This window comes from Euprymna scolopes, chromosome 24 (assembly GCF_053919585.1).
Source record: "Euprymna scolopes isolate OS-2025 chromosome 24, ASM5391958v1, whole genome shotgun sequence".
NCBI lineage: Eukaryota > Metazoa > Mollusca > Cephalopoda > Sepiida > Sepiolidae > Euprymna > Euprymna scolopes.
Genome location: NC_136505.1, coordinates 27,302,498 through 27,329,184, shown reverse-complemented (window position 1 = coordinate 27,329,184; position 26,687 = coordinate 27,302,498). Strand labels below are relative to the sequence as shown.

General features: G+C 29.5%; 1 protein-coding gene across 5 annotated transcripts in view; it reads left to right on the top strand.

Annotated features, from left to right (window-relative positions):
• Nucleotides 1-26,687, top strand: part of LOC145246633 (uncharacterized) — a 205,418-nt gene that overhangs the window by 42,952 nt on the left and 135,779 nt on the right. For all 5 annotated transcript variants that reach the window (XM_080108314.1, XM_080108319.1, XM_080108316.1 and 2 more), the window contains exon 2: nt 17,081-17,156. In XM_080108314.1, the coding sequence (XP_079964440.1) occupies nt 17,081-17,156 (76 nt within the window). The remainder of the gene's footprint in view (nt 1-17,080; nt 17,157-26,687) is intronic.

Genomic DNA, 26,687 nt, shown 5'->3' with positions numbered 1-26,687 from the left:
TGTATGATAAATATTACAAGTTTCTATTGATTAAAAAAAAACAATATTAGAGAAGAAATTAATGATAGTTGTGGAGCAAACAGCTGCCTTAAAATGTTATTGTTTTTCTTTTGTCACACATTTATCACTTATTGTTTTTGCATTGCATCTGTAATTGATAACTTATCATGCAGCTGGAAATCTTTTCCGTGATCTTGAGGGGAAAAAATAATTGGACTGAAAGCCATAAATCCTGCTTCAAATCGTGTCTGTAAATATTATGATTACTTTATACCAGGTGCAGTATGTTTGGAAATGGCTTTAAAGGCACTTTCTCTACTTCTTGGAAAGGTATGAATCTGTATTCCATCTCTCCTTATCCCAGCCTTAGTAGAGCAACTCATCAAGGAGAAGAAAACCTCCAAAATAATACCAGTCTATCCCAGCACTTTTAATAGACATTTAATTTGATTTATTTATGAAGTTAAGCAATGTTAAGCCTAGTCAGTATTGAGATGGGTGACCGTTTAGGAATATCAGATAATTGTAAATTTTGAAGTGAAAGTTGCTGAAGAGTCATTTTCTTTAATACCCTTTGGAATGATATCATTCTATCTGCTTATTCCTTGTTATGGATGAAATAGTAGGGTCGACTAATTTTGGTAGGGCAACAGGTTTAGAAGGAAAACTGAAGCAATATCAGTCCTCCACTTGTCCCAGCATTGCTTTCTGCCAACTTGAATTTTTCCCTACCATTTTACTTAAGTAGAAGTGCAGTTATTATGCAACGTATGCTTCAGTATAAATTTATCCTGCATGCACCTTTTTGAAGGGCATCTAAAGTCTCTTAGTAAATTATATAATTCATTTTGATAACTTTTATAAAATAAGTCTAAAACCAAAATTTGTAGAGCTATTTTGCAGAAGAAATTACTTCAAGCAAAACATACCTTCATTTACATCTTACGTACTAATCATGATCAATTAAAGTTTTTATATTAGCTATTAATTGTACATTATTTTGTAGATGTTTTTCTTAATCATTTTTATTCATCTTGATTTTGTCACTCTCTGGTTTATCTATGAGAAATTTGATAACTTTAGAAATAGTTGTGAAAATTGTTTGGATTATTATTATCTTGCTTTTTAGATCAAAGTGTAAAAAAAATGGAAGGGATCAAGAAGTTTAAGATACATTTTTTTCTGAATATAAACTAACATTAAAAAATATATAATAGTTTATTCTATATTATCTATTGTCCATGTAAGGCTCACTTTTGTTCATTTTGCAACAGAAATTTTCTATCGATATGTTGCTTTATTACTGAGCACCAGTTTTTCAAGAGGAATTACATCAACATTTATATATAGTTAGGATTATATATGAATAGAGAATTGAATTCTTTATAGGAAATACAGGAAACGAATTAGCTGAACTTGTGTAAATTACATGGTATTATTATTCTCCTTTAAATTCTGTTGGAAGTGTCTGTTTATCAGCTTATTAATATTATTTTTATGACTGGAATCATTTTGAGATGAGCAATTTATACGTTTACTAGATGACCCGTGACCTCTTTGGTCAGTATGTTATATTAGCTATGGAATTAATGTATGAGCGTGACACTTGTGACGTAAAGAAAATATTTTTTTGTGACATAACAGAAACGTTTCTATGAAAGTATATTAAAATGAAAAAAGAATATATAGATTTCTATGAGTCGTTCTGTTTATAATTGTTTTTGAAGAAAAACAAAACTTACAGCCATTGAATTATAAGTGGTTTGCATCCTTATAGGTAAATGTGCACTGAACAGATACCATAATACTTAGAGGTAAATTCGAATTTTGATATATCTTTTAATTTAAAGGCGAAAAAAAAAAACATAAAAAAAACAATTGGGATGCTGAAAACATACACAGTAAAACAATATGTTTTATTGTCGCGTTGATTATTTATTTGTAACGCAAATTAAAAAAAAACACATTTATGTTGGTAGTGTAAAAGATGTATGAATGTTTTTTAAGAAAGGTTTATTAAAAAATGGAGAATAAATTAAAAAAAAAAAATGAAGGTGGTGGGTAAATCGCTGTTGTAAAATGCTCTTATGGCGTCAACGGGTTAAAGTAGATTAATTTGTAAGAAAATTGTGTTAAAATAACTTAACATAATACGGAAATTAACAATGTAAAAGAAAAAATGCAGAAAGTATTAACAATTGTTTATTTGAATAAGTTAAACGCGGAAAAAGAAACAATTGGGACACAGAAAACGTACACAGTAAAACAATACGTTTTATTGTCGTGTTGATTATTTGTTTATGTACGCATTCGCAACCGGAAGTCATAAACCGGATGTTGGGTTACAACACTCGTTACAAGGTCATTTGAGTTTTATAATTATATAGATTTATTTGTATATTTATGGACTATTCTCATCATCTTCTAGTTGTTTCACAACGTTTCAGTCAACTATTCCTCTGGCCTTTGTCAGGTGGTAAACCGTGACGGGATAGAAATGCAGAGTCTCTTAACTGTATCCTCCATAATACTGACCTCAATCATTTACATTTGAGTGGATGATTTACTGTAATTTGTTGGAAGACCAAATTAGAACAAGAAAAAACCTTTGATATATAAGACGAAAAAATCTAACTTTGATCATCCTTCGGGACCCATGACGCTGTGGATAGAGATGTTGAATCTCTACGGTTCCAGGTGAGCATTGTCTGGAGATAACGGTTTCAATCCGATCCAAAGCCGGCCAGAGGCTTAGTTAGCCGAAACGTGGTGAGATGACAACAACTATGGAAGGCAGTCATTCCTATCCCATCGCAGTTTATCATCTGAGGAGGCCAGAGGAATAGTTGGCGGAAACATTGTGAAACAACAACGAGAAGATGAGAATAATAGCCCACAAATATATGAATAAATAAACTTCTTAATAGTTTTATTTGCTGTGTACATGGCTATATTTTATGGAAAAGAAATTAAAAACATTATTTAAAATTTTAAAATACTCCTGAAGTGTGTGTGTGTGTGTGTGTGTGTGTGTGTGTGTGTGTGTGTGTGTGTGTGTGTGTGTGTGCGTGTGTAATTATTCATGGACAAGTGTTTTTCTCTATATATACTTATCAGTGTGGTTAAACCTAGTGAGATTCAAAACTGGGATGATATATATTTAAAAATTAATCACTTATCTAGCCTAAAAGCCACTCGAGGGTAAAGAATGATGAGCAATGCTATGAGAAGATTGGAAATTATAGGTGGAATTATCAAAATTTCCTGACTTAAAAGGACGCCTCAATAAGTATTTTTTGACATATTAAACATGAAGACAACCATTGTGAGTCAACAGTCCTGTGGTATTGTGCTTCACAGATGTTTCTTAGAAAAAAACTGTACATGGAAATTCAGTTTAGTTTTTTAGTTTTAGGTACGTAGAGAAAAAAGGAAACTTAGTATATTTTATGGTATAGCGTCACAATTTAAAACGTCACATTTGTTTAAATATAATTATAACTCTATAAAATATGAGGTTTGAAACTAAAAACAAAAACTAGCAATATCAAATAAATATTACAATAAATGTTTGGGCAAAAATACAGTATTTCAAATGTTAGTAGCAGATGATAATGGTTCTACTAACGTACGAATAAAGCTATTATCATATAGATTATTATACTCAAATAGAATTATATTTACTGTTCATTTAAAATTTTGCTACTTCTTTTGGTAGTTATAACAGATTCTAATTCCTTTTATATTTATTTAAATTCCTGTAAAAAAATAAAATAAATCAATAGAATACTGTCTATTGGTTTGACCTCCAATCTTAAAAGAAACACCATCCCAGGCAGATTTGCATGAAATTAACCATCAGAAAGGAAAGAAGAAAATTGTGAAGGATGTGCTGTAACTGATTGAGGTCATTCTTTAATTTCTCATGCACTTAAAATTCCCTCGAGTGGGAAATTTCAAAGGATTTGAACAGACTCAAATTTTAGCAATGAAAGTATTTCAGTGGATGATTTACTGTAATTTTAGTGTCACATTCTCAGTTTTTCAGTTCTTGTTAACAATCCTCTGTGAAGTGTCATCTAATATCTAAATTTAATGTTCTGTGTTTAAAACTTTGAAAGAAAAACTTCACATCAAACTAGACCATTTGTTCAGAGCAATGGTTGCAACAAAATTCAATAATTACAATTACTCCTATAATTTCAGTCTTTTTAGCCTGAGGATCTTTCTCTATTTCCAAAATTGTTTACTCATTTAAGTGAAAATTCTGAAGAATTATTTTGAAGTATTTTTTCCTTTCTCTTTTGTTGTGGCAAAGTGATCGTTGCTCTTTGCAATAAGATTATTTAACAGAAAAAAAATTTGTCGCTGTATAGTTATTTGAAATCTTATATTTAGTATATGATGAAATATTATAAAGAAGTAAATTAAATAAAAGATGAAATCATGTGCATTATATGGAAAATAAAAATAAAAGTATGAAACAATAGTGATTGCTATTAAGAACTAGCTAACATATCTGAGAAGTAATGGGAATTCTGTAGTTATAATCTCCACCCTAAAACTATGTTGCTATTTTTATCTTAATTTCTAAAATAAAATAAGCTGTCATGTTTTCAGTTTATAGATGTCCCCATAAATGCTGACCTCACGATGTTATTGGTAAATCCGAGTACAAAATGAATTGGATTCCTTGTAAAATTCCAAGTTGTTTGATCTTGGTATAGGCCTTTGTTTTCATTTGCATCCTTGTGAGATAACACACACACACACACACATATATATACATATATAGTAATTTATAAAAATATATATCGCAATTTAATTGCCATATATATTTTTATAACTTACTACCTAGCTCTACCTATCTATTGAGCACTATTGAAGTAAATACTGAAAATTTACACATAAAATTATATTTTCATATATTAATTTGTGATAAAATTAAGTAGTCAACTAATATATATATATATATATATATATATAATTGTAGATAGTGAAATAACTCATGATGCAAAATAAATTTATGTGCAACACAAAAGAACAACCATTGTTTATCTGTGAAATATTTTACTATTTTTACCAAATAATAGTCATGAATGCAATATTTTTTGTTATTAAATAGAACTAATTGTTTGTAAATTGTTTGAAAAGAAATTATCTTAGCTGTGGAATGAAAAGGTAGATCAGTTAATTTTGTATGAATGCGATATGTTGGACATCTTATTGAAGCTATGCACTTTTATCCCAATTCATATATTTTTAATTTGAAAGAAATGAAAAATGTTTAAGTATAAACAATTTTGTGGGTGTATGCTTTTTTTTTCTTGCAACTACATGACTTTCATAATTAAGCATTGAATTCGTTTTTTTTAATTATAAGCTTTTCCGTTTGAGAGGGAATACCTATAAGAATTTATATCATTTTTCCTCATAAAATTTGCAAACAAATAAGTAAATATGTAAATAATCGAGCATTGGATTTGATTTCTAAATATTAAAATTTAATTTTAAATAATTAAGCTATATATAATAAATTTGTGGATGTAACTCTCAAAACGAAGTATTGATGTAAATGGAGTGAAAATTCTGAGTAAAAAAATTACCCTGTGATTTTGGATGCCATTTGCAATTTTCATTTGTCATAAAGTCAGCGATTTCATTGGTTAATTAGATTATTACTCAAAGCAATATCATGCTGGATACTCTGTGTCATCGATTGGGATTTTAATTTAAAATTCGAAAGAACATAATTGCCAGGCTAGTCAGAATCAAAAATGGATTTTGTAGGGTGAAGGCTATTGATGACAGACTTCAAGAAATAGACCAGTTTCACTTCATCTATAATATAAATCTGATATGTCTGTTTAAATGTATGTATATTTGTATGTCTGCCTAAAACTTTCGACAGAAGCGACGGATTTTTATGAGATTGGTATCGTTATGAAGATCGACCCTTTGGACGACAAATATAAAAAAATTGGCTAAAAATATTAATTTCTTTACCCTCAAGTGAGCACTTTTCTACAAGGAGGGGGGGTCACTTTTTTTTTCATCAACATTTTCGGAAGTCATCCCCTCTTTCCGATTGACTAGCCTTAATTTAAACCTTCACTACTTCCGGTTTGGCGATGAATGCAACGGCAAAGACGTCACCTTTTTTATGTTCTTTTCCTCTGCGTTATGGGTTTGAGCCTGCCTGCCTACCTACTACCACTTTTTTTGCTCAACACAAAACTCCAAACACCCGGGCAACGCCGGGAACTCAGGCTAGTTATATAGAAAATGAAGTAGAAGTGTATGTTAGCATCTAATAAATTTCTTTAAAATGTGATTGCTTTATAGAAATTAGCATTGACTTCTTAAAATAAAGGCAACTAAAACAAATAAAACATAAAAAGCATCCAAACATAATTGTCTGTTATTGATAAAATTGAAACTATTAACTGTATATAATGACATGGGTATATTAATTTTAAATAGTATATAGTCCACTGTGATATTACATTAATTTTAAATAGTATATAGTCCACTGTGATATTACATTAATTTTATCATTCATATCTAAAAGAATTATTGAATAATATCAGTGATCCATGTAGATCATTTCTCTTAGTTTAAACACAAGTAAATATTACATTTATTTGCTTGTTCGATTATTATTTAATTATTTAATTGTTCTAATTTCACAATTCAAGCTTAATATTATCATATTTCTAAATATTTTAAAACTGGTTTCAGGTCTGTTAAATAATCAAAATTAATTGAATATTTAAAAAAAAAATTCCTTCCAAGTTCATGCTAAAAACAATTACGTTCTTGTAAAATAAAACACACACACACACTCACATGTTTGAATGTAAATTGCAATCTGATTACTGGCTATTATAAGAATATTGCTAGCAATTAACACCGGAATCTGTGTTTCTTATTTTGATATTCAGATTAATTTAAAATAGTCATTAATTTCTTCTTGTAATTTGATTCAAACAGTGAGGTTAATTGTTATTTCCAATGCCGTAGGTCTATTTCAGTGATGCATATATGATATCAGAATGTTTTAATTGTTTTGATATTCACTTCAAAGCAATATGTTTATTCTTAATATTGATTCTATTCCATTGTGCTAAAAATTTACTGAATATATATATATATATATATATATATATATAATGATTTAAAAGGGAAAATCCAATATAAACTTAGCCCAATTTCATTATAAATTTATTTCAACCCAGTGTGGGCCTCATCAGGTTATATATAAAATCATGTGCATGTAATATGCATCCGCATGCATAGTATCCATTCATAAAGTTAGCGTATGTGTATATATTATACATTTTTATTGTTGATATAATTTGTGCTTATAGCATACATAAATGCATGTCTATAGTCTGTATCTATATTACACATGCATATATTTTATACAAATATAAAACTGTATACATATATATATATTTTATATTTATGTGTAGATAGCTCTATAAAAACGTATATAATGTATGTGTGTTTGTATTAAATGTATAATATATGTATACAACGTATATTTGTATTTTTAACTACTGCATTTGTCTTTCTTGCAAAGATATGCTTATTTTATTGTTTTGCATTAGTTTTAAATAATCATCTGATAATTTTTGGGGGGTATTTCATTTTGTCTATTTTTTATCGGCTTCATTTGTTTCATCTTTTGACATATAGATCGTACAAATGCCACTAAAAGTTTCTTTTCTCTTTTCATCCCATCAGTGTTGCATTTAAATGAAAAAGTATTGAGTATTTTAAGTTGGCTTTACTGCATGTCTACAAGTTTACATTCAAACGTTTACAGTGAATCCACACTTTGCATATAGTTTTGTTTGATTTGTACATTGTTTCAGCAATCAGAATCCGGCATCATCACAAGTTTAATTTTTGGATACCTACTATTTGAACCTTTTTTGAATAGTAGTTATTGGTCCCAAATAATATTCACTTAATTCTTGGCACTACCTCTGTTAATTGTAAAAATGACTAGAATTTGATTCTATATTCAGTCAGTGTTCTTGTAAATTGTTCTCTTCTGTTGATATATCAGTTTTATTCAGTCTCTAGCTTAGAATACTCATCCTATGACAGGTTCATCATGTTATGGCATCCTTGAGTTCATTAATAACTAAGTGAATCCTGACCCCTAGAATATTTCATACCAATCAAAACCTACATACTCTTCATCATAGCGTTTCACTCCATCTCAAGATCCATTGTCCGGTAGTGTCTGTAGCATCCCTCAGGTCCACATTGGAGCATGCCTCGCTTAGAGGACAGTTTGTTAGGATGTGTGCGATGGTCTGCATGTCGGTGCAGCAGAGACACAGTGTCCTATACATAGCTCCACTTGTATAGGCTGTTCCATGTTTTGGCAACCTTCATTTGGACCCAGTTGAGTGTTATTCACCCTTTCCGGAAAGGTTCAGACAGGTGGGAGGTCTTGTCTCGGTGCCAGAAGAGCCTCGTTGTTGTTTTTGACTGATTCATTCCACCAACATAAACGGAAGTACATTGGTATTGTTCATCCGAGACCTGTGACAGTGCTGCAACACCTCTTGGTGTCCAAATAGGGGATGGTGCTTGTCATTGCTCTTCTTGTCATGCTCTGCCTTAACTATCACCTCTTGACAGATCTGCAGTCGAGCAATTCTGGACACCCTGTAGACAGATCGTTGGTTGGTCAATTTTAGGTTGCCATTAATCATCCTGCATGCCTTGTTGAGCGTTACGTTGACCGTCTGATGATGGTAAAAGGGGAGGGTAACATACATACTGAAGTGGTGAAACATTTTGAAAATATATCTTTCACAACAAAATCTATATTTTTAAACAATTTAAAAACGAAATGTCTTAAAATGATTGAAATTTTCCAAAAATGTCTCAATCAGCATAAATTTTTTAACATTCATTTGCATCTTATTAAAACATTTTTGGAAACTTCATGTTCCTTTAAAAATTAAGAAGGTTAGACCCTAAAAGACTGAGCCCGACTTTGTGTCATGTAACAATTAAAATTAGTAACATAAAATGGTGTTTTGTGGTCTTATAAAGCCTTTTAAAAGAAAACATTAAATTATTATAACAATCTTCACAAGTGACCATACATACAAAATTTCAATTTGCTATTTCTTGTAGACTAAAAGTCAGTAATAGCTACTATGGAAAGACAAATCATTAAGAAAATTATTTTTCATAAACATTTCTGATGGGTTTAATAAATATCAAAATGCAATTTATTCATCCAAAGCTGTAAAAAAAAAAAAATTATTGATCGTTTTTGATTCAGTGATTTTTTTTTTTTTTTTTTTTTTTTAATTTAAAATTAATAAAATTAAAGAATAATTTCATTTTTTTTCTGTTTCTATTATAATAAAATTTTGTTTTAGAATTACAGATGTTCCAGAAATGAACTGTATAGTATTTGGAGTTATTGCTGATATTTGAAATTTAAACTTTCTAAATTCTCAAATATTATACATGTTCTTTGTCATGGGCTGTTAACATTGTTTTTACATCTGTAGCAATGGTTTACTATCAGTTTTGGTGGCTAAGCGTTTCTAACTGCTTAAAGCCTTATTTGCAACCTCCCTTTGATCATGCAACCCTAGTAATTAGACTGAGAATGTGTTTTCTATGCTCGTGGCAATGACAGCTTGTTTGCTCCTTAGCTTTTTTTTTTATAGACTTCACTGTAACTTCAAGCGTTTCTCGTCTTTTCATTTACCCTTTTAACTTTTTTCTGTTTTATATTTTCCATACACAATGCTTCTTAGAAAATTTGATCAAATAAAAAGAAAGAAAACTATTTCATAAATCTATATTTACATTAGCACTAATTTGACACTATCACAATATTCCATAGCATGTATAATGTCCATTCATATCTACAAAATGTTCATTAATACTTAAACCAATATTTTGAGCATTTATAACTTTCATTGAAACATATTTTATGGATAACTACCTATTTCATTCCATAAAGCAAAATACACGTTTCATTTCTTCTGTTTATATAACGCTTTAAATTTCTTGCTGTTAAATATCTAAATTTACTTTTATCTTATTTACTAATTACTTTTAATATACCATAATTAAAGTAAACTTGCTGTGTTATGAGATGCATTCGTTTCCAGACATGTTTCATATGGGCACTTTTATTGATAGTGCACACATAAAACTAGTCCTCTTCAAAGTAATCTCCTCCGACTGCAATGCACTTGTACTGTTCCAACAACTTCTGGAAGGCCTCATGGAAAACTTCTTGTATGAGTAATTCAATTATCCTCATCACAGCCTCTTTCATCTCCATAGTCTCATAATGACAGCCTCTAAGGTTTTCTTTGAGTTTAGGGAATAACTAAAAGGTACAGGAAGTAAGGTTTGGATTATAGGGAGGGTGCGGAACTGTCTTAATGCCTATCTTGGTCAAATAGTTTGATCTTCTCTGAGCACTCTTCGGACAAACTTCATGCAAATCTTCCGTATCTTCAATTCCCTGCAAATAATTGTGTCTACAGTTCCCACACTGACATCAAACTGTGCACACAGTCCTTATCCATGAAATTCTTTATTTGGCTAATTAACTCTGGTGTTCTAACTTCCCACACTTCTCATCATTCTTCACATACTCCCTGCCTTCCTTGAATCTCTTATACCACTCAAAAACAGATGCTAGATTCATGCAAGATGGTCCAAAAGCAGTCTGAAGCATTCCATACGTTTCTGTGCCATTTTTTCCAAGTTCAAAACAGAATTTTATTGTATATCGTTCTCCTAAATTGTCCTCACGTCCAAATTGCATTTTTGAAATTTACCAGCTGTGATGATCAGGCTTTAGTAGGATGTATTCCAATTTCTTATGTAGCTGTTCATTTGAACCTGAAATCATAACAATTGGTCAGTCATCTCATAGTATGTATAGCAATAAAATACTGAATTTTCAAGTATTTACAACAATTTTAAATGCCTGTTCAAAAAAGTCTGGAAACTTATTGACTTCACCTCGTACCATATTTTTTATCAACAATGTGTGAAAAAACAATGAATTTTCAAAAACTAATAGTTGTGATCATCTTTGCAAATTTCGTTTTTGCTATATCATTAACTTTGTTTCACAGATGAAGAAAAACTTATTTTTTCATAGTGATAATATAAGCATGCTCACCACGCCTAGTTGTAATCAATATCTTGGATTTTTATCATTAATATTACCACTTTTTAAGTTGTAAATATGATCTTCCATCCTCTAAAGTGGCGTAGTAAAAGTGAAACTTTCAGTGCAATAATCAATTGTAATATAAAATTATGAAACAAAAATCATGGAAAAGGCATTCATTATATAAACGATATAAGCATATATATTAAGCATAAACAATGTTAAATTATATATTATTATGGTGCATATTAATCCTGGTTTTTCTTTCTGGACTTTTTATATGTTACTCATTTCCTTTCATGACTGATGGTTTTTGTTTTAGTTGTTTGTGGTTTTAGCTTAATTGATTACAAAGAAGACTTGTTTTTAGTTTTTATTTTATCCACTGAAAAGTTTTCTGATTAATAAAAAAATTCCACCGATAAGAAAATAAAAAAATAAAAATTGTATGGTTATTAATTTTTTCTTTTTTTCTTTTTTTTTTTTTTTTAGTGTGTAAATGTGTTAAGCCTACTAAACTCACTAAATACGTTTTGTGGGGGTCACAACCTTTTAAAAAGATGATTGAAAACATTACTTGTCATTTTGCTAACTTATTCAAACATAAACTACGTTTGATCCCTAGCCAGGCATTATATCTAAACACTCTTGTGTCATCACTAGTATAATTATGTTGACATGAGGGTACAATTTGTTAAACATCAACAATAAAGAGTTAATTTTATCAAATATGTCTGTTTTGTTATCTCGTTAACTTTATAATTGTTATTCAAAGTATAATTCATATATTTTCTGATCTCTCTTGATTTTTCATCTGAAAGTAAAAATCTGAGTATATCATTATGAGTGCCTATTATTTAATATAAAAAAAATTCTATGCTGTTTTTTTTTTAACTATACTTTGCTTTCTATAAAATACATCCTGCAAATATTTCTAACAATGTTTACTATTTTCACTAAGATTAAGGCCCTTAGTTCTTCAATGTTTATTAAAAAATTCAAAATGTATGTTTAAGAATTTAGTAACATAGTTTGAGTTGCTACTTAATTGTGCAAACACATTTCATATGACATCTAAAAGTAATGGATCAATGAGTTCATATAATAAAGCCTAAAGTAGAAAAAGAAATCGAATTAAATTGCTGAGGATGCATCAGAGAAGTTTATAAATTAAAAAAGAAACGTTTAGGTGCATACAGTTTCATTTAGTTTAGATTCAGTTTGTTTTGCAGGTTTTGTATCAATGACATTGTTTTGAAAATGATTTTACATGTCAGGAATCCAGTTTATTCACTTTCATTAATACACATCAACAAGGTCTTTATGAAGATGCCAATCATGGCAAAAAATAATGTGGTGTCATTTGAGCTGTGATATTTTTATGAACTTGTTCTTTAATGATTATTTCTGTTATTTTGAATTTTTGGTAGAAGTAAGGCATTCAAACCACTTTTTTATTGTTTCTGACTTTTACAATTAATTTATTCTGTTAAGAGGTTTAGGAAAATTGTACACGTTTTTTCTTCAATTATCTTCATATTTTCATCTGCTTTTAAAATGATCTCATATGTAGGAGAAATATAAAGGTAATAGTTAAGAATTATGAAAAAAAAAATTTCTTAATAATCTGTAAAAATATGAAATAATTAGCTACCATTAACGATAATGCAAAACACTCCATAAAAACAAATTGAGCATTCTTCAGTACTAATATTGTGTATATAAACATTAAGATTTCACTTACTCATGGCCTTTTGTTGATAGTTTGTTAGAAGCAACAACACATTTACACAAATAAAAACGAAATATCAAAAACAAGTATAGAATTTGGTATCAGCATAAAATGACCCAGTAAGGTTTGACAAGCCTTAAAATTAAACTGACCACATTTGATTGCATGATGCTTGTGTGGGCCCAATTGCATTTATGTTAATAATAGTCAATCAGCATTACAGAATCTAACAACAAACTGATGCTTGTCAACAGTCGTTTCGTTCTACTCATTGACTCTAAACAAGTGCAGTGCACTCATCGCCTCCTCAGTAATACAGTCGCTCTCCTGTCTGGCATGATTATGTTAGAAGATAATCGTAATCTATTTTCTGCCCTTTTGAAAATGCTTCATCTTTTTGATTCTTAGACAAAACTTATTTGTGGCCGTTTCAGTGGAAAGAACGCTTACTATATCATTATTTAAAGCTTTTGGTTTTGTGTACATTTATAATTATTCTATTCACATTTATTTTGTTTATTTAAAAAAATTTTCCAACACTGGAATATGTTACTATTCAATCTGAGGGGGGTTATCTTCCCGGGCATTAGCTTCTACTAGTAGAGAAGAGGGTGGTTTATTGGCAGTTACCATTTAGGAATTATCCCAGGTCTGATCATTGATTTTTTTGTTTTACACTCATCACTATAATCTAATGCTATGTCTAACTTGCTGCTGTGGAAATGGGAGGGGGACATAAGTAAAGATTTAGTATTCTATCATATACCAGCCAAAGTACTTATCTATGCCAGGTTTCCCAAACGTTTCTCTTTCTGTATGTCAATTCTATTGAAAAAAAAAAAAAAAGCAGTTTTTACTTTAAATTGTAATCACAATTTAATCAGTCACTAAATAAATAACATTATTCATAATTAGAAATTTTTAAATATTTCGGCCTCCAAAAACATATTTTTAATTTAAAGGACACCTGCATACTGGGAATAAAGGTACAATGTGTATTTACATTACTTTTTTTGTTTGGTGTAGTTTTTTTTGTTGTTGTTGTTGTTGTTTTTTTTATTTTATCAAAACTCTGCAGGACAAAATGTAAGAAATGTTTTTCTTTTTTAGTTTACCCTTGATTAGTTCTAAAGTCAGGGCCCTGTGTTTAGACTGAAAACTCGATCAAGTCCATGATAGGAAGTATATTAATCCCAACATCACCCACCCTCTCATTAGATAATCGATATGATAGTGAGATTTGTATGATCGGTATAGATTTTAAGACTGCATTGAATCTTTGAAATCTCAAAAGCATATAGGCAAGCAATTTCAATCTGAAGAGCGTTAAACCTGCTCAAAACACGTGTCATAGAAAATTAGAACACCAAACTTAAAAAATAAAACGGAAAATATTGAATAATAAACAAGTTTTTGGTAGCTCCTCTTCTTTAAATGTACACTTTTATCTTCCTGAAACCACACCACACTACTCTACTTTACATATATATATTTAGCAAAAATGGTAATTAGTAAAAACCTGAAGAAAGTGCTCAATACAATTGCAGAACAAATATACATGTTTTTATTACCGTTTGATCTGCTTAGTTACACATGTTTCGGTAACCGAAGCATGTGTAACTAAGCAGATCAAACGGTAATATATATATATATATATATATATATATATATACACACACACATATAGTAGCTTCCTTCAGTCTTGACAGACTATGGATACCCACTGTAAACGTGTCTGTGCATGGAATTTTTGTGGCAAAAGTTGCACAATCTCCTGAGTCGACATTGTTAAATACCAGTGGCAAGTGAAGGTTCAGGACGACTGGAAACAATGCCGTGATAATCAGAGAGCACATGCGGCGCCTAGAATTCTCAACTTGTCACCCACCTGGTACTAGCCAGACTCAACATTGCTTAACTTCGGTGATCTTACGCGAACTGGTGTGTCAACGTGATTATGCCCTGTACAAACGCATGTGTGCACATATATTTGATCAAAAGTTTCATTTATTTTTATTTTTTTATTTTTCACCTAGAAAAGTGTTTTTTTGTCACTTGAACATTTTTACTGATTAAAATCAGAATATCAATATCAGCAGTGGAAGAAAAAGATACTTAGAATTTAAGTCTATCTTTGAAGTAGAAAATATTAATGACTAATTTTCAAGTGTAACTGAAATAAAAAGGATTACCCAACACGAAATTTTGATTTTTAAATGACCTACTTTATACGCTTGGGAGTGAATATTTCCAAATTGGAAATTAACAGTATAATGATATAATACTGTTGGCAGACTTTAAATCAAGAGGCAAAGGATACTCTCTGCAAAGTCAATCTATAGGAGAGCAAGGCTTTCATAATCTCTAACTGCACTTCTAAATTAGCATTGCTTGCGTCCAGTGGCGAGAAGTTCAGAATGACTTGAAACAAAAATTATATTTCAGAGTTTGTTTTATTTTACTTCTAGACTAGTTGCATGACCAAAACTAACCTACCCTACTACTTAAGTCATAAGTGGAGGGATGATATATGAATTCATATCTTTTCCAAGAGTATTAGTGAAAGTGGTGCGGCAGCTCAAACACGACTTGAAGCCTGTATGCTGAGTTGATTCTAAACATGTTTGTATTGAAGACTAGACATTCAGAAATTCATTCTATTAATTATTTATCTATTCTTCTTACATTTCTTGGGCATCTCTTATGATCATTAATCATATTTCAACTTTTAATAAGGGCAAAATATAAAGTATATATATATATATATATATATATATATATATACACACACATCTCATGTTATACATAAAATAGAACCAGTTACACCTCCATCCTCCGGTATTTTCATGATAAATAGCTTTTTTTTTTATCATAAGGTAAATACTTATTTTTTATATCGGTCATATATGACAAATATTGGTTAGGGTTCTAAGAAACAAAATTCTTTTTCTAATCGATTTTAATATTTAATCGTGATCTATATTTTATTTTTGATTAATCATAAATAAGGGACAAGAGCTTTTACTCTCACATTTAGAAATCATCTTACTGTTACTATAACACCGGGAACAAATTCATGATCAATAATTTTCGATATTCACTGGTAGTAAATCATATTTTGCTTTCTTTAACTAATTTAAAGTGGATTTCTTAAACAATTTCCAATAATGACATATTTTAGCTATTTATGACAACTGGCAAAATAATTGATAAAACAATCTTATATAATAGACGAAGCTGCAAATCTGACTCTGTAAACAATCATCATTGCAGCAAGTATTGCATGCAGTTTAACATCTGTTCTGCTTTATGTAGTTAATAATGTTACTATTTCATAATTAACCTAGTATTTTTACTCTGATTTTGTTCCAATATGAAATTTTAACAATTTTTAAAATCATGAATATAAATATAAGATATGGTGAATAACACTTTAGAACAATTAAGAATTAGAAATAATTCCAAATATTAAATTTCCATATACAGAGGTCATTCCAAAAGTAAAGCCTTTTTTTTTTTTTTTTTTTTTTTTTTTTAAAAACCCAAAGTTGAAGAGCTGCAAAGATGGGGGTGATATTATTAAAGCAAGCAACCTCTTGTGCTCCAGAATTAATTTTTCTATATAGTCACCACTATTCTCAATCTACTTTTGCTAGGAATTCAGTGATGCATGTCTGCTTCTGACATACATCCATAACAGGGGACATATTCTTAGAATCTCACATTGTTAATATCTACAACAGTCGTCATAACAATGCAATTCGCTATCTCATCTGATCCATTCAGGAAGAATAAAAAATAGAAGGCATCACATAGTAAATGCCACTGGTATTTTAATTTGTTGATAACAGAAAATCTACAAAAACTAAGTGAACTTTAATCCTGAGATCTATCTAGTTTGAAATAAATAATATTAATAGAATATTTCATTGCATACTGCAGTTACCTATTATGAGTATGTTAGAATGTTTTATTTTTTGGTAGTTAATTTCCAAAGCAATTGCTGAATTCACAAAAGAAATAGTATTTTCTTGTACGCTTTGCATATCTTGTATTGTTTCTGAGATTGTATATATATATATCATATCTTATTATATTGTATTTCTTAAGATATTCATTTTTTTACCATATCCTTATAAATGTTGTTTTTTATCCCCTTCTAGTCCTGACTGTTATCCTGGTCTGAACATGACCGAACGTCACCAGAGGGATGACTTCAGTCTGTGGCCTGGAGTACAGGTAAGTTTATTCCTTTCTTTTTTTTTTTTTTTTTTTTTTTTTAATGCACCTTATGGAATAAATGGTACATTTTGTACCATTTAATGAATTATTTTCACTTTTATTCAATTAAAAACAAACAAAAACATGCCAGTTGGCTTCTATTTTATTATTATTGTAAGCCAACATATTTTGTTCTTTAAAATATTATATTATTTAATTTCAATTGATTTACCAAAGTTAGAAAATAATGTTAAATTAGCATATTTTAAATACTAAATGATTTGGAGGAAAATTTAAGGATATAATTTTTTTACAAAGTGTTATATTTTGTAAAAAGGTTTAATTTTGACATAATTGTCGTCAACTTTTGTGTTCTCTCTCTCGTGTGTATATATATATATGCATATATATATATATATATATATATATATATATATATTTTTAATGTATATCTTCAATAAAAGTTTTTCCAAATTGCCATGATAAAGCTCAATAAAAATGAATTCACACTTTCAGAGCATATATATCAAAAGTAAGGATTCAAAACCAAACATTTATTTATATCAAATCCATTTTATTACAAGTATAGAGCGTATATACTAATAATAAAATAATGAGTGTGATATAAATACATATTTAGTTTGCACTGTTTATTTTCAATATATGCCTTGCGTGGATGAAGCTACACTGAAAATTCTCAAAAACCACATATCTGGAAATGTTATATTAAAAATAATTTCTACATAATATTGAATATACTTATAATATATTATATATAATTATAAAGTTGAAATTCAGAACATTTAAAATTTATTTAAATATTAATAACTAAATATATTAAACCTAAGTTTAGAATTCGAGCAATGATGGAAGTTTTAGAAATCGTACATGAATATTAATTTCAAGATGTGTTCACACATCTCTATAAGAGATTCTGTTCATCTGTTATGCTTTCATTTGAAATCATATTTTCATCAATGCAAAGTTTGAACTAGCTTTTTTCTGTTTCACTTGAGTTTGAGGTAACCTCTTTTTTGTTTTGCTTAAGTTTGAGGCAACCTCTTTTTTGTTTTGCTTAGGTTTGAGGCAACCTCTTTTTTGTTTTGCTTAGGTTTGAGGCAACCTCTTTTTTGTTTTGCTTAAGTTTGAGGTAACCTCTTTTTTGTTTTGCTTAAGTTTGAGGCAACCTCTTTTTTGTTTTGCTTAAGTTTGAGGCAACCTCTTTTTTGTTTTGCTTAAGTTTGAGGCAACCTCTTTTTTGTTTTGCTTAAGTTTGAGGCAACCTCTTTTTTGTTTTGCTTAAGTTTGAGGCAACCTCTTTTTTGTTTTGCTTAAGTTTGAGGCAACCTCTTTTTTGTTTTGCTTAAGTTTGAGGCAACCTCTTTTTTGTTTTGCTTAAGTTTGAGGCAACCTCTTTTTTGTTTTGCTTAAGTTTGAGGCAACCTCTTTTTTGTTTTGCTTAAGTTTGAGGCAACCTCTTTTTTGTTTTGCTTAAGTTTGAGGCAACCTCTTTTTTGTTTTGCTTAAGTTTGAAATAGTATTTCTATTGCCAAATGCACAGATGAATCAGCACATCTTAATAGATTCATTTTCGTTGTACTGAATTCATTTTTTTTTATTTATCAATTATTACTTATAATGGTAACAAGTTAAACTTAATAATAATAGTAATAACTTAAAAAAAATAGGAAATTATTCGTATAAATTAAAGTCTAGATGGACAAAAAGAATCTAGAAATTGAATAACAGCATATAGTTTGCCACTTGGGAATGCATGAAACTTGGATTCTATAGTATCTTTTTTCTTTAATCTATATTCCTTCTGCTCCTCCCTCATGCCTCTCTTTGTTTTCCTCCCTTTTACATCTTTCCCCTATTGTTTTCTTTTTGTTGTCTTTGTTCTAATCTGAAGAAGGGGTTGCCAAGTTTGATTCTTTAGGATAAGCTGTGCTAGCATTTTCCCACAATTGCCCCACCCAGACTTTAGGGCTAGCATCAAGTGAGTTTGCAAGCGTTTGCCACAAAATCAACTCTCATCTAAAACATTGAATATCCCTCAGAGAATGATAAATTTTTAATAGGCCTTTCTTAAAAAAACAAAAAAAAACGTCTACGTAAAGCAGATAAAGAGCAAGTGAATTTTTTTTACTTTCACGAAAGACTGCAATATATTCTGACACTTCTTTTTGTATTTGACCCTTATAGAAGATGTATAAAGATATACTGCTTCCAAAACAAAGAACACTGCCTTCTTATGAGGTGATTTCTAATGTATTTATGCAGGCATTTCTATTAGTATCATATTTTTTGCCTTTGTTCATTTCCATTCAGTGAGGAATTTAACATTCTCTTTCTTTTATTTATTTAGAACATAAAAATTTTATTCATGTATTCTCTTTATAGAATTATGAATATAGTTCAGTGTAATGTAGTTGTTATCAGAATCATAGCAAATTAAGTTATCAAAAAAAAATTACAAGTAGACTTATACTATTTAAATCAATCTGTCTTTATAAAAAGGCAACTGTACCGATTTAACATCTTTACCTTTTATTTTGACTTTTTTGTAAATACTATGCATTTAAAAAACATTTTTTTTTACCAAATTAACATTTTTATAGAATTTTCAAGAGTAAATTATTATTGAATCATTTGGTTATTGAATTAATTGATCCAAATTGTTATAAAATATTAATTAGATTTAAGATAATGTTTTAATCACTATTCATAAAATTTATTGGGTATAAGTGAATAGTTTTCAAAACTTTTCAGCTTTTAACACATGAAGATTTCAGAATTTTAAAACCAGTTTGAATGACTTTCTTATTGACAATTTTAATGCTTTCAGATTAAAATTTTGAAAAGCTATGAAATAGTTCTATTTTTTGTTTAATTATGAAAAATTTTAAATTGCTGATTTATAAGCGGAAATACATTGTGATGCATATAATTTCTTCAGTTATTTTTTAAATAGGATTTTAATAATTTAGCTTTATTTTATGTATCTTTATTTTTTATTTCAATAAAAACTATAGTAATAAGAACAACTAATGATTGAATATGTAAAACTCAGTTACATCGACATGAGTAATATATAGATATACATGAGTAGTCACACAATTTTATTAATATAGAGATTAACAATAGTTTCCTTTCTAACTTGAGAATTGAGTCATAGATGGACAGACATCTAAGTGACATTCGCCTTAGATTATTCTACTTTGTTGAGCTGTGTCTCATCTGCACGGCTTCCAGAATAAGACTGATTGAAATTCTTAGTTTTCTCTCGTTTGAAAACATGTCAGGTAATATCATGATTATTCGACTATGCTTTATCTAGGAGACCTGACTTGTCCTATCCTGCTTCCTTACGTTGTCCATCTCTGGATATCATTCTGTTTGCACCTAGGTTTTCCTAATATGTACCAATATGACCCTTATCAAAATTCATACTAGCTAACTTAATCGCTACTTACTGATATAGGGTCTCTAATATGTAACACGTCTAAACTACTGTCTAAATTTTGATCAGCTTGTCTCATTCTAAGGATACCTGAGCAACAAGTGTGAAGTTTTCACACTATAACGATTATTTGGTGATTCATATTTACCAAAATAACATTTACTTAAATAACATTTTGTACATTTGACTTTTCATGCATTTTTATATAGTTTTATAACTATAAGTTAAAATTGATTGTTGAATTGAAAAATGATACAATTTCGAATAGAGACCTCATCATATTGTTAGAACCATCCTGATGTAAAGAAAGAATGAGTCAGATACAATATCATGTTAAATAGATATTCACAAAAATATCTAAAAGGAAAAAAAACATGTATTTTCTGTATATAATACATTTTTTAAATGAAAACAAAAAGGGGTAGTATAATACACAGGTACATGTTTTCAGAAATGTTTTACTTTGATTTGGCAAGATTACAAATGCACCCTATAAGCACAACCTATATAAAGTAATGTGAGATTTATACTTGAATCTTTGTGGTTAATAGCATTCTTTCTATAAAGTCAATATTTGATTGATTCATAAGTTTGTTTTTATTCAACGGTCTTTGTTTGTTAATAAAAAATATACTTTGATTCATTTTTTTTTTTTCTAAAAAGATTTAATCCTTCTAGGAACATTTTACTAATGTACAATTTTCAATAATGCTCTACATAGCAACAGCAATAGCCCTGTGTCAGCAATCCAGCACAAATAATGGTGTTTCTCTCACTGTCCTTAAAGCAGTATAATAGCACAGTTAAGAAAGAATGAGACTAAAAATCAAATAATCCCATTCTTCTCAATCATTATTCTAGGCATAAATTAATATTTTTTTCTTTATTATTGACATTCCTCACCATACAGGTTGAAAATATCTATTTACTAATACTTATAATTTTATAAGAATTTTATATTTAAAAACAAAAAATATTTAAAAAATTAACAGAAACGGTTTAGTTTAACAATAATAATAATGATAATAATAGAAACAAAATGAAAGTAAAAATACACCCAGGCAACACCAGATATGTACAATTGACAGGTAAAACACAAAATATACAGGTTTTGTAAAATTGTATACTAAATATATTTGAGACACACACACACACACATATATATATATATATATATATATATATATATAGGTAATCGTTATTGTTTTTTATCTTTGGTTTCACAGTTTATTAATATGGATTAATATAACAAAGTGATATCAAACAGACAAGTATAATACCTTCAAATCTATTACTAGGCATGTCTGGTAGTCACCATCTTTCTCAAGCAATGTCAAAGCTAAGAAACTATATATTTAATATATGTAACAGATATTGAACAAACGAGTTATGGGTATTTTAGTACATACTTAAAACTCTTTTCAAATTATATAACTACATAAATTATCCATAAATATTTCTGTTCTTAAATACTTAGTTATGACAGACATAAAATGTAGAGCCAGTGTCAATCTGTAACTAGAAAAGCCAACTGGCCATCAGCTGATGCTGATCCTTTATGCTGCCATTTCTTTCCCCTTTTCCCTGTCTGCAAGTGCTGATGCTTGTGTCCTGTGTCAATATCAACACCATGGCCATCAAGGAGGTGTTCAGACATGTTTGCACAACCCACTGACCACTGATAACAATAATTGGGATTATTTGTTCAGGGACACATAGGAGCAAGGCAATTAGCTATTAGGATGGCCAGCCCTCTCCATTTCCCTACACCACTACCAATGACCCTAACTGCTGCTGGGTTCTTTTATCTCTGCCATTTCTGGCCAGTGCACTTAGAAACCATTCCCTCCTCATCTTCGTCCTATGAACTGTCCGTTTCTTCCCACACCCTCTAACCTTTTCTGCTTCAATCCAACTGCAACCAAAACAACAGCTAACAAGAAAGCATTGTCAGCATTCAATTACAGTGAACACACAGACTTGTTGGACTGTTATATTATTTAATGGAACATCTATACACTTAGCTTTTTTTAGTCAAAGTTGACATAAATAATTTATTGAAACCTCTCAAATATATATAAGTAAATGTGTATATGAGTGTCTATCTTTCTGTGTGTGTGTGTGTGTGTGCAAGTATATATGTGCTGATATACATATATATACATGTGGATGTATGTGTGCGTTTAGATAAAATATATAATTTACACACACATATGGATATGTATGTTTGTATATGTACACATATATACAGGCACACATATTTAAATACCTATATGTATACATTCATATTCATATACACATGTATATATTAGATGTGTATAAATATATACATTTCTATATATATATATATATATATATATATGATGATTGCTACTTTCTTTTTTTCATGTAAATATTTCAAAATCTCAAGTAATTAAAAATAACTTTGTCAAACCTTTTCCGTTTTTTAATAATTTTGTATTTGATAGTCTCGATTTTTATTTACTTCTTTCTAAAGCTTAAATAATTTTACTAAAATATTAGTATTTATTCAGAACTTGACCCAATTTCGTGCAACTTTGCGCCTGCACCTTCCAACATGGTTACGTAAACAGCCGGGGAAAAAAATGATGTAAAAACTGCCAGACAATAAATTCAAAATGCAGCATTGTAATCAAGCTTGACAAAAAAACACTGAAAGCAAAACTATAAAACAAGACGAAAATAGTTATCATAAGTCTAATTATATGAAAAAAAATTTTTTTCAAAAAAACTATATGAAAAGATTTTTTTTTTTTTTTTTTAATGAAAAGTATTAAATAAATCTTAAATCTTTTTTATGACTAAAACAGGGGAAACAACTGTTATAAAGAAAGCTTTTTTCCAAGAAAAGTTTGTGTTTTAACAATTTTTTTTTATTTTAACTAAATCTTTTTCTTTTTTTAGGTAGGAGTCTTTTGACTTTTTTTTAATTAAAAAAATTTTTTTTTTTTTTGTTTGCCATATCATGGGATCCTCAGTGTTTGACCCATATCTATTCATTATTGCAAAATATATCTGTCCTTTGGTTGTCTAAAAGATTTATCTTTTGTATAGTTTGTTCAAGTTTTAGATAGTGTAAACATAATATTACAAAAAATAAAATTTAATAACTATTTAAAATAATTCTTAATATATCAATTAATGTTAAATATTTCCCATTATGAAAAGTTTTATTTTTTATTTTTCTATTTATGATTAGTGTAAAGTATACGCCTGTGTGTGTATGTATATATTTAATGCATAAAAATGTGTACCTGATGAATATATGTGTATATATTTAATGTATAAAAATACATATCTGATTTTTATATATATAATATATATATATCTATATATATATACACATCAGTAGGGAGACCAGGCGTTGTCCAGGATTGAATGTAGATCAACGAATGTTTCACAGCATACTTTTATTGTCAAAAAACTCGGTGAAATTGTCCATTTTTTTTTTAAATCAAATTGTTTGATTGCTTGCTGTAGTTGGGAATTCATTGCAGTGAACTGGGAGGAAACTACATGTACCTTCCTGCAGTGACTTTGTCCATAATATATTGTAGTCTACATTGCACTGTAGAGAACCTACTGTTGATTTTTATAAAATTATTTTTATCTAATGGCTTGAATTAAAGTTTAACATTCAAAAGTCAAATATCATGGTTCAATTGTGTCCTAAACAGAAACATTAATTCTGAATGTGTCCATGCCTTATCAAAGAACATACTATTGATTTTATATGTTAGGTCCATCTGCTTGTTCGGTGATAAAACTTTTCAAATGTATTTGTGATGCTTAACTTTATAAGATGTTAACTGTATTCAAAATCGGACTGCTCCTTTTTTAATCAGACTTTTCAATTAATGATTTTTGGTATCGGTCATTTCTATACAAAACCTATCTGAGAATACTCAGACACATAAAGTATATTTGTGTGAAATTTCATAAAAAACAGCCTGTTTCGGAATCCATCGGGAACAAACTCATCCACACACACACACAAAGTACCTTTTATATATAAGTAGAGACATACCTGTGTGATGTATATGTATGTGCATGTCTGTATAATGTGTGTTTGTGTGGAGTGGAATACCATGTAATAGTTACAGGTGAATACAGATGACCGAATGTACTGGATTCTATTTTTGGAAGTTAACTGTATCGCTTTCACTCATATTCTTTTGAAGAGTATGAATACATATATTTCCCATCAAATTATGGATTTAATCATAGGGTAGACTACATTCTCAAATCCTAGTTGTGCAACTAGTCTAGGAGAAGGAGAGCTCCAAAATAACACCATTTTTTCTCTTTTCATTTTGACACTCTCCAGTTTTCCTGGACTTCTCTTTGCTACTGCACACACACAATGTATAGGAGATGTACGGTTGGAGATTGCTCAACTCCTGCTTTGCTATACTTTGCCTGTGAAGACACTCTACACTCTTACAAAGAATTGTGTCTTGAGACTGAAAGGACAACCTGTATCGTGTGTGTGTGTGTGTGTGTGTGTGTGTGTGTGTGTGTGTGTGTGTGTGTGTGTATATATTTCATTAAATCAAATAGACGTTTTTTATCTATTAATTCTATTTTGGATCTTTTCCAACTTCCGAATAACAGTCTTCACTTTTGACAGGAACTGGCTTATGTAATCATCATATTTATCATAAGTCCTTGTACTTTCCAATCCTTCAGGATTCATAGTCAACCAATGGAAAAAAGGATAAAATAAATAAATAAAATAATTAACCAATGAGGAAAAGAAGGGGAGGGGGTATATAAATTGTTCAAAACCAGTTAGATTAATTTATCCCTGACAATGAATCCTGAAGGATTGGAAAGTACTAGGACTTCTGATAAATATGGTGATTACATCAGCCAGTTCCTGCCAGAAGTGAAGACTGTTATTGGGAAGAAAGGATCGAAAACAGAATTAATAGACAAACAATATCTATTTTATTTAATGAAATATGCCTTAAAGAAAAAATGCTGCCTAAACATATGCGTGTGTGTATGGGATTTACATGTGCAGATGTGATGGAGATATATTTTCAATTCGGTGTATGCATATGTGTATGTCTAAGACTAGTCTCACTTATTAGCACTGATTTTACTTCATTTAACTGTTAATATTTTGGAAAGAAGGCATTGTTGTTGTTTTTTAGATTTGAATATTCACCACAACTAGCTTCTAATCATGGCTTAGTTATGTTGTGCACCACTCTCTTTATGACTTGAACTGAACTGCCTTTTAGGCTATCAAGGAAGCCGTTGTGACTAAATGAACCAGTAGATTGAAACAACAAGCCTATGTATAGTAACCCTAAGTAGTTTCACTTCAATTACATAGGCACAACACATGATTGCAATGATGGACTCCTGTTGAAGCAATGGCCTCTAAAATGGATTGAATTGAAAAAAATCAATACAGGCCATTTCTAAAAAAAGGAAGTCTGAGAGTCAATCATTCTGTGTAGTTAAAGGCTAAAACAGGTTTCCTATGCAATGGCGAATGGGAGAGTTGGGTATGTGTTTCTGCTTTTCACATCCTTTTCTTTGTATCACTATTCAATGTATATTCTGTTTTGTTTTTGTTTGATTCTTTGTCTATAATCATTTTGTGTATATATTTGTATATTATTATGTGAAACAGGTGATTCCCCCAACTCTGGAAAAATTGCTTTCTAATTATTACTTGTTTACAACTAGCCTTATCCATGGCTCTGCACGTGATCTAAACTGACATATTAATCCTTTGTATTAATTCTGGACACAGATGGCTGAATGTATTCACAAAGGAACACAGTTTCATCCAGCTGAAATAAATTTGGATTGTGTAGGTGTGTATATATAGGTGATTGTTCTCATAAATCAGCTCTAGTAAGAACATTTTTTTATATATATAACATTTGATATTGGAGTAATTGTTGATGTAAATTGATGAATTTAAATTTCATAATCATATTTTGTCTCTTTTCTCAAATAAAGTTGAAATGATTGATTAAAAATGTTATTGCAAATGGTGCAAATTATTATTATTATATATATATATATATATATAATATTGTGCT